Raw genomic sequence first — 13,045 nt, forward strand, 5'->3', positions numbered from 1 at the left:
GAGGGGGCCGGGAGGGGGCTAGGAGGGGGGCTTGGAGGGGGCCAGGAGGGGCCTGGAGGGGGCTGGGAAGGGGTCAGGAGGGGCCTGGAAGGGGGCCGGGAGGGGCCCAGAGGGGGCCTGGACGGTGGTGGTCTGGAGGGTGCCAGGAGGGGGCCGGGAGGGGGCCAAGAGGGGCTTGGAGGGGGCCTGGAGGGGGCCGGGAGGGGGCCAGGAGGGGGGCTTGGAGGGGGCCGGGAGGGGGCCAGGAGGGGGCCTGGAGGGGGCTGGGAAGGGGTCAGGAGGGGCCGGGAGGGGGCCTGGAGGGGCCTGGAAGGGGGCCGGGAGGGGCCCAGAGGGGGCCAGGAAGGTGTCCAGGGGTCCACCCGACAGGCTGTGATGACTTCTCTGACTTCCCAGCCCTGAGAGCACAGCCCCTCACATTGTCATTGGGCCTCTCTGTCCTGCCAGCACCATGCATTCTCTCTTTGAACCCAAGGAGGAAGTCGCACGTCCCCAGTGCCCCCTGCCCCCAGCTCCAGCCTCTGCACCTGCTCATGCAGCCTCAGCCTTCACCCCTTGGGCTCCACAGCCCACCCAGCAAAGCTTCAGGGAGCTGGGGCTACCAAGGGATGGAGGGACCAAGGGATGGAGGGACACATGCCGGAGACCTGCCCTGAGCATTCCTTGAGGCCCTCGGGTCCTGGAGCTATCGGGGTGCGTCACCCATTGGCTCTCTGTCAGGCCCCCCCCCCGCACTGGCTGCCCGACTGTTTTCTCTCCCTCCCCTCGGCTGCAGCCTACTAGCGGATGCTTGGGGAGGTTGCAATTTTCCACAAGGACCGAGTGGCCTAGACCACTCCCTGTGTCCCACCTCCCCGGCAGGGACAGAAGGACGTGTGTCCGCACCAGCCTGAGGCAGGGCCATCCCGGCAAGAATCCCCAGGCTCTCTCTAGGTCTGCGGTCCAGAGGGTGGAGCCAAGATCATGCACCCACACATCCTGGACGGCCCATGGTGGATGGCGGACCCGGATTTCTCTCCGTGTCACATGCTGGGAGGGGGAGCTGAAGCCACTAGCCAGCCCTCCCTTGCTGGGGACCCACCTAGTCAGTCACCTTATCACCTGGCTGGGTCCCCCGACCTGATGCATTCGCCAGGAGAAAGGCCCATCCCTGCTGGGCACCCCCAGCCACAGGAGCACTTCAAGTCACGGAGCCCCCGGTGTGCACGTCATGGAAAGTGTCACCAACGCCACACAGCTCTGGGGTGGGGGTTGGTAAAGGGAGACATCTCATGATCAAACTCCCCACTGTGTCAGCCCCACTAGAGACTTCATCTATTCAGTGCGTTAGGGCACCTGTGACACAGGAAGGAACAAGATGGGGGGTTGCTCTAGCCGCCCCCCCCCCGAGCTTCCTCTCATTGCATCCTTGAAATTATCAGTAAGCCTGTGATCCATGAGGGTGGCCGGGCCGGTCGGGCTGTGGGTCCGCTCACACAGGCGAGCTGGTAAACATTCTCGGCCCCGTTCTCGTCAGTTACGGAGGGGAGACGGGATGAAGATAAGGATGAAGGATCATTTGGAAGGGAGTTGGTTTCGAGAACAAAGACATGCCTTTTGACTCTCCCCACACCTCCCTCTGTTGCTGCTCGCTTCTGATGCTGAGCCCGAGGTTTCCAGCCGAGAGCCTGAGCTGCACAGATGGCTTAGGGAGAAGTTGCCAGGTGCAGAGGAGGGAACAAATGAATTGCCCGCATTCCTTTAACAGCTCAAGGGCCTGGCCTGGAGGACTCAGCCTAAGCGGTTTCACGTTGGGTGAGAGTGTGCCCCCACCCGTGGTAGCTGGGCCCTGGTAATGTGCTATCAAGGAACAGGAACCCCAGCCAGCAGTGCTCTAACCCATCAGAACATTTGGGTTGACTCAACATGAAGTCACAGGGTGGGTGAGTCAAATCATAGCTCAGGGATGTCAGGGCTCTAGTTCTATGGCTTTTCCTCATTAGCACAGAACGGCTGCTCGAAGCACCGCATCGCACTCTCACACCACACATCCAAAGGCAGGCTGCAGGAGCTGGCCAGGGCAGCAAGAGGGAACTCTTCTTCCAAGGAGGAAAAGTCATTCCCCAGAGCCTCCAAGTAGGTGCCCTGCCGCCTCATGAGTCAGAACGAAGTCCTAGAGACTCCTCCAGCTGAAAGAGTGGCCCCCGCTTTTTATAGACTGGAAGTCAGGTAAGAAAGCAGGTAGGGAATGAGTAGCAGGTCCCCAGAAAACAGGCCTGGTGCTCCCTGTCAGTGGGGAAAGCCCATCTGCCTGGCGCTGGGGGCCAGAGCAGCTGTACTCCCCGGGACGCTCGAGCTGCCCGCCACAATGTAACAGCCTTGTACGCTGACACCAAGTGCTGGCATACACACCTCATTCCCTCCTCTGAGCCCGCGCCTCCCCGAGCTGGGGTGAGCCCACGCAGGACGAGAGGCCACATGTGGAAATGGTGTACCTCCCTCTCCAAGAGAGGACAATCCTTTGCAATTTTTTAAAAAGAACTGAAAGCACAAGTAACATCTCCTTTAATCATTAAGCCATTTTTGAGTCCAGGGGTGTGTGCCGTCTGTCCAGGAGCCGAGGTGCAGATGCGGAGGGCCCCGAGTGCCTGCCGGTGACGTGGCTGGGCTCCCGGCCGCCGGCTGAGGCCACTGCAGCTCCTGGCGCGTCTAGAGGGAGCACTCCTCTGAAGGTGAGGTGTGAGAAGGAGACACAGGCAGTGAGAACCCCACGGTTTGCTCACTTGTGAATAACTACCGAGACGCCACTTGGAAGCACCAAGGGGAAAAGTCCTTAGAAAACACTCCCGCCCTCCTATTGCAGCTGCTCTCTCCAATCCCACCCAAGCAGGGAAAAAGCGCTACCAGGATCCTTCACGGGCTTGCACTCAGTGATGTGAAGAAACACAGGGACAAATAGGGCTCCTTGCCGAGCGGCCTCCCAGCCTGGTCTTTGTGTCCCCAACCCGACATCAGCCTGGTGCAGGCTGGACCACTCCCCATGCTCGCCCGTGGCCCCTGGTGCGGGTACAAACACAGCTGGCCGTGCAGGCTAGGGCCCCGCGCTCCCATGAGGTTTTCTCCCTAATCCTACACCTTCAGACCCCACAGAGCCTCCCTGGCCATACCGTCAGCAATGCTCTCCACGGCCACAGGGTGGAAGCACCACGGGACTCCACGAACAGTGTTGTCGAAACAGCAGCCTCTGGCTTTACACTGGGAAGGCGTGATACCCGGAGCGCCACAGTTTGTTCTGTGGTGGGGGGCCACCACACATGTCTCTGGAGGTGCTGGGGGCAAGGGGGAGGGTAAGTCGCTGGCTGACGTCCATCTTCCCTCTCCAGTTGAACCAGCAGCCAGCCGGTGCCACGGGTGGGGACTTAGGGCTCAGACTACAAGAGGGACATCCCAGCCTCACCTCCTGGTAGGAAAACCCTTCAGCTCAGGGCAAATGCAAGGTGCCCGGGATTTGCAAACTTTACACCTACCTACGTAATTTATCCATGCATTCGTTCACTTCAACAAACAATCCTTTAGCTTTACTCAATCAATAAATATCTATGGAACACCATTTGTGTGTGCTAGAAACAGAAATTAGCACCGCAAAAGTAGACAGTGAAGGTCGCTCAAGGTCGCTCAAGGACCGAGCTCATGTTGGGCCCCGTGCCAGGGGATGCACCCAGAAATTAAAAATAGAGAAGTCTTGGTTAAGAAGCTAACAGTCTAATGGAGGAGAAGAGCAAGTGAATGGAGGCCACCATGAGGCCACCCCACTGCACTGAAGGCAAGCACAGGAGGGACAAGGACAAGGCAGAGAACGAAGCGAAGAGGGCTTCCTATGGGAGGAGGTTACCAGGTGGGGATGAAGGACACGATGGGTGTACCCTGCAGAGGGAGCAGGTGTTCAAAGGCAGTCGAGAAAGAACAAGGTGTATTTTAGGAGGTGTAGTCCGTTTGCAGGAAAGACAGAGGCTGGGGTGGGTGGATGCCTTCAACCTCTCAGCAGCTTTAACCTGGGGTTGGGGGGCGGGGGACGATGGGAGCCAGGACGGTGGAGAACACGCGGGTTGGGGGGAGACACGCTGGGGAGGCAGGGCTGCCGTGTGGTCCACACACGGGAACTGAAGGAGCTGAACCCGTTAACCCAGCCAGGCATTGAGAAGGCGAGCCCACGCGGGAGCTGCCCTCCACGGGCCTCTGCGTTCCCCTCCACGGATCGCCTCAAGCTTTCTCTGAAGGAGGGGTCTGTGGCTTCGCGGGAAAGGTCTGGCCCATCTCCCACCCACCGGCTGGGGGGCCTCTGCAGGACTTCAGCCTCCCCGCGTCTGGCTCCCCACCAGAGAGGGAAGGTGGCGTAGCCCACCCGCAGGGCAGTTGTGAAGTTGGGAGGAGCTGTGCGTGCATGTCTGCATGTGTGTGTGTGTGCTCGTGCACGCTCAGACACGGCTCTGTGTCCTGTCCACCTGCCGGAGGAGGAAGCGGCAGCTGGGGTGGGACGGGGTTCCAGGTTTCCGAGCTCTGTCCACCCATTTACCGGCACAGGACGGACCTAGACGGGAACGGTCTCTACCGGGCTGTGCTTGCAATTGAGTTTCTGGATGCCTTGTGACAGACTGCTAATGCACAGAGAAGGGGTGAGCCTCGGGCCAGAGGGCCGAGCGGGGTCAGCAGGGGAGAGGGATCCACAGCCCGGCCTGGGGGCGGCCGTGTGGCCACACTCCCGGCATCCTCCACGGCAGAGCCGCATCTTCTCCAGGCCCAAAGCCCGCGTGTCCTTTCCGGCCTTAGCCTGTCCCTGCCTTGGGGGCATTCCAAGTGGCCACCTGGTGCCTCCGTCATCCCTCTCCCTACACCCCTTTCTTCATCGTTCTTCATCGGGTCCTCGAAAGGTACCCCAAGATGCACGGAAACCATGGTTCCTCTCCCCCTCCTCAAACCTCTATGGAAATCCTGGTTTTGAAAACCTGGGAAACTACAACAGCATCTAATGAAAATAAATAATACTTATTGAGCACAGGGTAGCTCGCAAAGTGCTCTCTGAAGGCCTTGTCCCACCCCCAAGCCCCTTGAGGCCGACGTCCTGGTCCAGGGGCTGAGATGGTGGCTCAAGGGAGCAGGGCACTCTGTCACTTGTGGCACCCACGGAACCCGCACACGGGGACCACAGAGCCTGTGGGGGTCCTCGGGGGATGCTCATCCACGGAATGGGCCCTTGGGCAGCTGGGTAGCTTTGACCAGAGGGAGGCCGGCTTGGACATCCGGGGAGCTGTTCTCCCACCACACCTCCGAGACTGCCCCTTGAAATCCGGTGCTCAGGGCGTCAGTGCCGGACACGGCGACCAGTGATCAGGGCGCCCACGTGCTCACAGCAGTGCTCAGAGCTTCTGTGGCCGTGGCCCGGATGCTGCTCTCCACGGGCCTTCACCCTCCCAAATCCTCCCAGGGCCCAGCATGGCGCTCAGCTCAAACACATGGTCTGTGGCTCAGGCACCACCAGGGGGGCCGCTTACCGAGCTCGCCCTGGGCCAGGGAGCTGAGGGTCAGCACACACACCAACACCAAGACGCAGATCACCCGGAGTTCCATGGCGGCCGTGACCTTCCTCTCTGCTCCAGGGGAGACCACGAGTCAGGGATGGGACCCTGTGCAGGCCCTGCATTTTATGCGCAGGCTGTTTGCCTCAAGAGTGTTAGGTAACGTTTGCCTAAGGAGGGATCCCCCAGTCCTCCATTCCAGGTAATCGCCACTGATTAAAACGAGTTTGCTGATAAGGGCAAGTGCCGAGGCACGTAATCATCCTGAACGAAGGACTCGAGGTTCAGAGAGTCCCTCCTGTCCCTTGGGCCTGACCAGGTCCCTAACCGCAGCGGAGGCCCTCCTGCAGATGTCAACATTACACTCACGGAAGGGTGACTCATGGGAGAGCTGGCCCCAGAAGGCACGCTTGTGTCAACAGTGGCTCATGGGGTCGCCCTCCATGGCGGTCCGACTCGGAGCCGATGGGGCCAGTGGCCTTCGACTATTTTGAGAACCCAGGTCTGGGGGAGGGCCATGGCCGCACAAGAGGGTCAGGAAAGGAACAGGCTCGCACCCCCTCTCGCCCTTGGTCCCTGGGCCCTCGGACTGCAAACTTCATCTTTTCCGGGAGTTCCGTCTGTTGGGCATTCCCATGGCCACGTCATAGGTCAGCAAATGTGCCTCACGGGGGAAACGTGGCTCTTCCGGAGGGGTTCTCCCTCCAGTTGGCACTGACATTGAAAACTCAAGAACGGGGCGCCTGGGTGGCTCCATCAGCTATGCATCTGACTCTTGGTTTCGGCTCAGGTCGTGATCTCGGGGTCGTGGAATCAAGCTCCGCTTCGGGCTCTGCGCTCAGCTGGGAGTCTGCTTGAGATTCTCTCTCCCTCTGCTCCTCCCCATCCCCCCCTAAAAAAAAAGGGAAAAAAAAGAAAACATGAGAGTGTCCAACATCCTACCTAGAGGAAGTGTGTATTTCAACTTATTTACCTAAATTAATTTTTCTGGTTTTCTCTTTCCCTCTACAGCACAGTCCTTTCAAAAATGAAGCTGTATATGTAAGAGCAACCGCTGAACTGACCAAACAGAGGTGCTCCTCCTTGCCTCTCCCTGTTTCAGGCCCCACAGTAAGGCCCCCTCGGCCTTATGCCTCAAGGGTAACCTCGGGCCAGCCCTCCCCTGGCCCCACCAGGTCCAGTTCCGTTCTCTGAGCCCTTGCTGTCCCCAGTGCATGGAGTGGCCTGCTGCCACACCACGTGGAGCATGCCTGTCCCCCAGGAGAGTGGAAGGTCAGTGAGGGCAGGGGGCTTCATCTGCTCTGTGCCTTCTGGTGGCCCTGCACCTATAATCGTTCTTATCTTATTCAATAAACATCTGTTGAGGAATGAATGAATCAACGAATGAATGAATGAGCAACGGGAGAAATATTTTTTCCTCAGTGAACAATGAGGCTCTGAGGAGAATTTGCCTTGGAGAGGTGCTTACTTTTCTAAGTGACCTGGTGAATCAGTCCTGGCAGCCCCTCTGGGAGGGGAGCCCCAGTCAGAACTGGGGGTGCCACATTCTTTGTGCCCTCCACCCTGAGCCCAGCACCCCCCCGAGCTGCCCAGTGGTGTCTCCAGAAGAGGCTCGATGTGCAGGACCCGGGGGCGGGGGGCAGGGTTAGGGCACAGAGTCCTCCGTGGAGGTGGGTTCAGTTTGCCAGAAACGGTGTGTGGGGGGGTGCCGGATCTGCAGTGATGCTCATGATCATGGAAGACCACCCCTAATTTCTCAGAGCGAAAGGGGAGCTCTCAGACACGGAAATGCAAATTGCACAACAATTTGGAAGAAAAGTGTGTGACTGTCAATGGAGTTGATGCTACGTAGACTTATAATCCAGCAATTCCACTGGCTCTAGGTCTGGTGTGTGTCCCACATAAATCCCCACACTTAAGCAGAAGGAAACAGAGACAAGTATGATCTTTGCAGCATTGCTTGTAATACCTTTAATAAAAAAAAAAAAAAAGAAGGAAGAAAAGAAGAAATGGAGAAGCTGAAAAAAAGGAAGAAAGAGGAAGAAAATAAGGAGGGAAAGTAAGGAGGAAGGAAAGAAGGAAGGAAGGAGGGAAGAAAGGAAGGAAGGAGGGAGGGAAGGAAGGGGAGAAGCAGTGTGAATGTTCATAAGTGTGTATGGAGAAGGGAAAGGGGAAAGAGTGTAAGGCACATGTGTGCATCACGACCCTGCAGAACATGGAAATGAATGAATGAATGAATGGAAATGAGTGACTACTGGCAGCGAAGCTGACGGGGAAGCATGGGAAGGGCGCTAGCAGCCCAATGTCAGGTTTGCTGCAGGTTTCCGGTGCGTGGAGCCGGGTGGAGCTGTGAGAGCCTCACCCCATGAGCTAAGGTTGCCCGGTGACACGGAGGAGGCTGCTGACCTGCGTGTAATGGGCGCATCTGGGAAGCGGGGACAGTGACATGGATCAGGGAGGGCACCGAGGGCCACCAACGTGGGCATCATGTTCTATTTCACAGAAGGAACTCTGAAGGAAGTGTGGTGGGGCGGTCAGCATCTATTAGGGAGGGAGACTCGGATCCACGGGTGTCTGTCCTGTCGTTCCGTGTGTGTTTGCAGTGACCTCCTGCTCCGTGGGGACTGCTAAGCACCCTTAGTCCGGTGCTTAACCGACGGAGCCACCAGGCGCCCCGGTTGGTTTGTTTTAAACGGCAGTCTAGTGAAGCAGAAAACGCGCTGGGCTGAGGCTAACCCGCTAATGAGTCAAGTCATGTGGTGCAAGATTCTGGAAAATAAAGCACCTGACCCCAAGATGCCCCGATCTAATGCGATGCTCGCCGCTCGGGCCCCACAGCCACGGCGGGACCCCTTGTTGGGGTCCCCTCTCCCCAGGGTCACACCGCGGCTCTGGCTTGGCCTGACGGGTCTCCCGCCCCAGCACCACGCTCCTCAGTACAGGGGTGAGGGTACGACGCAGGGCTGGTTTCCCCGTCTGCCTTCGCCACCCTCTCTGGGCCCTGTCGCCGCCTCCCGTTCTCTGGCTTCTGGCTGCTATGAGCTGTTCTCAGGAGGAGGTGAGCTTGGGGTTTTATCTCCCGGGTCCCTCCCTATCGGGTCACCTTACATGGCCGCATCCCTGGGTCCGGCCTTCTGCACACGGCGGTCTTGTCGGCGCCCCCGTGCGGACCCCTCTCTGCGCTCCTCCAGGCTGAAGGGTGCGCTGCCCCCACTGAGAGGCCAACAGTGTCTCCATTTCACCCTCCTGGAGTCACCCAGATTGAGGGGACAGGCCTGCTTCCCGCCAGGCCTCTGAGTGACACAGAAATTGCTACCGTGGTGACCCCGTCACCTCACGCCCTGTGGAAATGAGCCCCTGAAGTTGGCCCCTCCAGCGTGTCTGCTGGTCGGGGATTGGGCACTGGTGGCCATGGCAGGGGGCAGGGTCACAGAGTCTCAGCTTGACGGGGACGTGACATGGAGTGAGGTCATGTGATCAAGATTTGGGGTCAGCCCTGCACGGAATGGAAAAGGAGAGGACGGGGGATGGGAGGGGGTACAAAGGCGGGCCCCCCGAGAATGGGCGGCCCAGCTCACAGAGCCGCAGGGCAGGCCGGGGCTGCCGGGGCGGACGGCCCTCTCCTGGCCGGGCAGCTGCAGCTAATCACCGGCCACTCCAGCTCCCTCACACCAAGATCCTGGTAGCCGTGAGCCACGAGACACGCAGCTGGGATGTTCTGGGCAGGAACGTGATGCTGGGAACTTTGAACCCTGAACCAGCCCTGGACCTTCTCCAGCAGCAGAGGCGACCCCTGGTCCTCTGTGGGAGGGGCAGCTCTCCTACCCACGAAGCTTCCGCAGACCACTGACCGAGCACGGCTCACAGAGCGCAGGCAGGGTGCCGCCCTCCTCGGGCCACTCCTGACGTGGCTGCCAGGCGCGTCAGGTTAGACCCCTCCCAGCCAAGCCTGCTGGGAGACAGCCTGCGCCCCGAGGGGCCTGGGGGTGTCGAGAGTGGAGGCAGGCGGTGTTGGCCCTGGAGAATGAAGGACCCAGCTCAGAGGACTGATGTCGTCACACCCACCCAGCGTGAGGGACAGGTGCCCCAGCACAGGCACACGGGAGGCTGTGACCGTCTTGCGGGCGGGACGGAGCCCTGCATCTGGTGGTGGCCAACGGCTCATGCAGTGGACACGCCGGAGCGTCCCAATACGTGGCAGCCTCACTACTCAAGGCAGTCTGCTCCCTCACAGACTTCATGAAGTCAAAACGCATTCTAGAAAGTTCCCAGGGGCTTCACGTGCACGGAAGATGGGGGAAGCCCGGTGCTGCAGCAGGGGATGGGGTCTCAGGCTCGAGGAGGCGGTGGCGCCGGAGTGGATCTGTCATGCTCACCCTTCTCAGCCACACTGGGAAGGGCCGGCGTGTGCTCCCAACACCCAGAGGTTCAGAAATGCCTCGGTGAGGGACCGCCAGCACCCTTCACGAGCGCCACGGCTCCTCCCGCCTCAACAGAAAGGGAGGCCAGGTCCCGTTGAGGAAGGGCCTCACATCAGGGCCACAAATGCCTAGGATGAACCTTCCCCAAGCCTTCCGCAGAACGATCTGAGCCATTTACCGGTGCTATGGGCTCAACCGTGTCCCCCCAGAAGATGTTGAAGTCCTAACCTCCAGTACCCGTGAATGGGACCTTATTTGGAAATAAGACCTTTGCAGAAGGCCAGCTTAAGATGAGGTCATTAGTGCGGACCCTCGTCCAGTATGACTGGCGTCCGATAAAAGGGGACATTTGGAGATGTAAATACACGGGGAGAATGCCATCTACAAGGCACGGTACGCCCGCGGCCCCAGGAGCCGGGAGGGGGCCCCGGACAGATTCGCTCTCAGCAGGGACTAACCGCAATGACACCTTGATTTCGGACCTCTCGCCTCCAGACGGGGCACGAGTAAGTGTCGGTTGTAAGTTCAGGGTGTGGTACTTACTACGGCAGTCCTGGGAAACTAAAACACCCAGGGGGACTGGGTACCGGAGAAAAGAAAGTATGTAGACGTTCTGATGGTCATTAAGTATTTGCTCTGAACTGACGCTAATCCTGAGACCCAAACCCCCACGTGGGCCACCAAAGAGGGAGCCTGTGGGTTTCAGGTGCGAGATGGAGGCTTGGCCCGAGTCTGTCTCAGTCTGGGTCCTGGGGGGGCGTCCCCTGGCCCAGCCCGTGAAGCAGGAGTAGATACACTTCGTAGCCTCTGTCCTTGGGGTGAGGGATAATATGGCAGAAGTCCCTCACCAAGACCGAACCAAAACCAGCATCACAGTCCATGAGGGAACTGCCGAAAATCAGCGCCACCCTCAAGGACTTGGAAGACCCGGGGGATGGCGGTGGCAGATGCCTGTTGACTCTGCCTCCCCGGCCAGGGCTAAAGCCGTGGACAATGACCACAGCAAGGCCAGAGGCTTTCTTTGTAAACGGCCAGACAGTCAAGACATCAGGCCTTGTGGGCCACCTTTGGTCTCTGCCACATGGATCTTTGTTTTATTTTTGCAACCCTTAAAAAGTACAGAGTCCGGGGTGCCTGGGTGGCTCAGTTGGTTAAGCGACTGCCTTCGGCTCAGGTCATGATCCTGGAGTCCCGGGATCGAGTCCCGCATCGGGCTCCCTGCTCAGCAGGGAGTCTGCTTCTCCCTCTGACCCTCCCCCCTCTCATGCTCTCTCTATCTCATTGTCTCTCTCAAATAAATAAATAAAATCTTTAAAAAAAAAAAAAAGTACAGAGTCCATCCTTAGCGGATACAGGCACGATTTGGCCCACAGACCGTCATCTGTTAAGCCCCGTGTCGGCAGCGTCATACATGTAAATGCAGTAGAGGTTCTAGATGGGATGTGGTTCCTGGAGCTCATGACCCGGCGCCTGGATCATGGACCCTTGATCAAGACTTGCAGCTCTTGGCCTGGAAAGTCTCTGCTCTTCCCCCATTCCCTTCAGAAAAGACCATCAGCGGGATTTTGCCATGCGGTGGTGTGGAGGGTTTAGGGTCCTGCCAGGTCTCCTGCCCTACCACACCACTCTGGAGAGACCTTAGACAGTGCTCAACATCCTGCTGGCGCGTTATCGTCCATGACATGAGGCTATGCTAATTGGATTTGGAAAACAGGCTGCAAGATGCCTTAGGAAAGCACACGTGCGTCTGCGAGTTCAGGGCCCCGGCCTGCTGGTGAGGTGCTTAGGAGGTGCGGGGCTGGGAAATATTCTCTCTGAAGTGGGGAGAGAAGTTTCTGCGCCTTGTACCGCTCACCCCAATAAATACTCATGGGCCGTTAGTAATATATACTAGATTTGATCACACTGTCCTGGCCCATTAGCCAGGCTACCAGCTTGCAGTTTCAAGAGGCATTCAGGACAGCAAATGCCTCGCAGGAGTGGGCCGGGGCTATGAGGCAGGACGCCCTGACTCGCGCGTCCAGAAGGCTAGAGAAGGATGTGTGGCGGATGTGGATCCTGTGTGGGGTCTTTGGAAGTCCTAATAAGAGAAACAGCACAGATCGGTGTTAGTTCTCCCTTGCCATGTGACAGATGACCCCAAAACCCAGTGGTTGAAAACAACAAACACTTACTCTCTCGGTGTCTGTGGATCAGATATTTGGGCACGGCTTAGCCGAGCCCTCTGGCTCAGGGTCCCCACAGGCTGCGCTCTGGGTGTCAGCCATGAAGGAATCAAAATCTCACGAATGTGAGCACCTCGCTTGTCTTTCCCTGTGCACAGATAACCAGACCATGTGAAGAGCACTGCGGGTAGCGTGGGATCCAGACCTCAATGGCTGTGGCTGACACCACTTCTCAGTCCCCATCCTGCAGCCCGGAGACACACTGATGCCCCGGGATTGCTTCTGTCACAAAAGGACAGAGTCACACGATCTGGGGCTGGACGTGCCTTCCCTCCGAGCCTGCAGCTTCTGGCAGCGCCAGCTTGTGAATTTACAGAATGCATAATCCAGCGCACGGGATACATCACAGTTCATTTTAGGGCAAGGACATGTAACGATGTGCAGGGAACTCACTGGTCTTGCCACGTGCCCAGGAGCAGGTGGTTCGGCAGACTGTGGAATCCCGTGCTCAGCCGCCCGCGGGGGGCCTGCACTTGGGCGAGCGCCTTAAACCAGAGCAGTAATGGTTTCTTCTCAACCAAAGTGCCCACGTCCAGACACCAAGCAATAGAAGTGGGAGTGGCTTTTCTTATGATTAAAGGATGTAACTCCTGGAAGAAATTTTGCTTCCCATCCCCATGACCGTGGCTTTAGTGGGCTGGAGTGCCGTTGCCCACGACAGGCTGGCTTCCACTGGGAAACATGCTCCTGGGTCCACTGGACTGGTAGGCGGGGCGGGGAGGGGGGTCCTGCCCTTTGGCCTCGTCCTGCCCCGAAAACTGCAGGCAGAGGAGGAGTCGCGACAGAGGGGATTGGTCCTGATCACCAAGGGAGATGGGGCTCCTGCCACACAGTGGGGGCTGGGAGG

The 13,045-nt window shown here is 58.6% G+C and overlaps 1 protein-coding gene across 1 annotated transcript; it reads right to left on the bottom strand.

The window, feature by feature from the left end:
- Positions 1-3,108: 3,108 nt before the first annotated feature.
- On the bottom strand, positions 3,109-5,604 carry TFF1 (trefoil factor 1). The gene is made up of 2 exons (XM_032392543.1): positions 5,529-5,604; positions 3,109-3,299 (listed from the first exon to the last, which is right to left on the bottom strand). The coding sequence occupies exons 1-2, from the start codon at positions 5,602-5,604 to the stop codon at positions 3,109-3,111; spliced, it is 267 nt and encodes an 88-aa protein (XP_032248434.1).
- Between the last annotated feature and the right edge of the window lie 7,441 nt (positions 5,605-13,045).

Source organism: Phoca vitulina, unplaced genomic scaffold, assembly GCF_004348235.1.
Source record: "Phoca vitulina isolate PV1807 unplaced genomic scaffold, GSC_HSeal_1.0 scaffold68, whole genome shotgun sequence".
Lineage (NCBI taxonomy): Eukaryota > Metazoa > Chordata > Mammalia > Carnivora > Phocidae > Phoca > Phoca vitulina.

Bases quoted from the DNA above. Each gene is read 5' to 3' on its own strand.
- TFF1 (XM_032392543.1), bottom strand. From the start codon at position 5,604: ATGGAACTCCGGGTGATCTGCGTCTTGGTGTTGGTGTGTGTGCTGACC. The intron at 3,300-5,528 runs GTAAGCGGCCCC...CAGCACCTCCAG, and splicing joins CCTGGCCCAGGGCGAGCTCG to AGACATGTGTGGTGGCCCCC.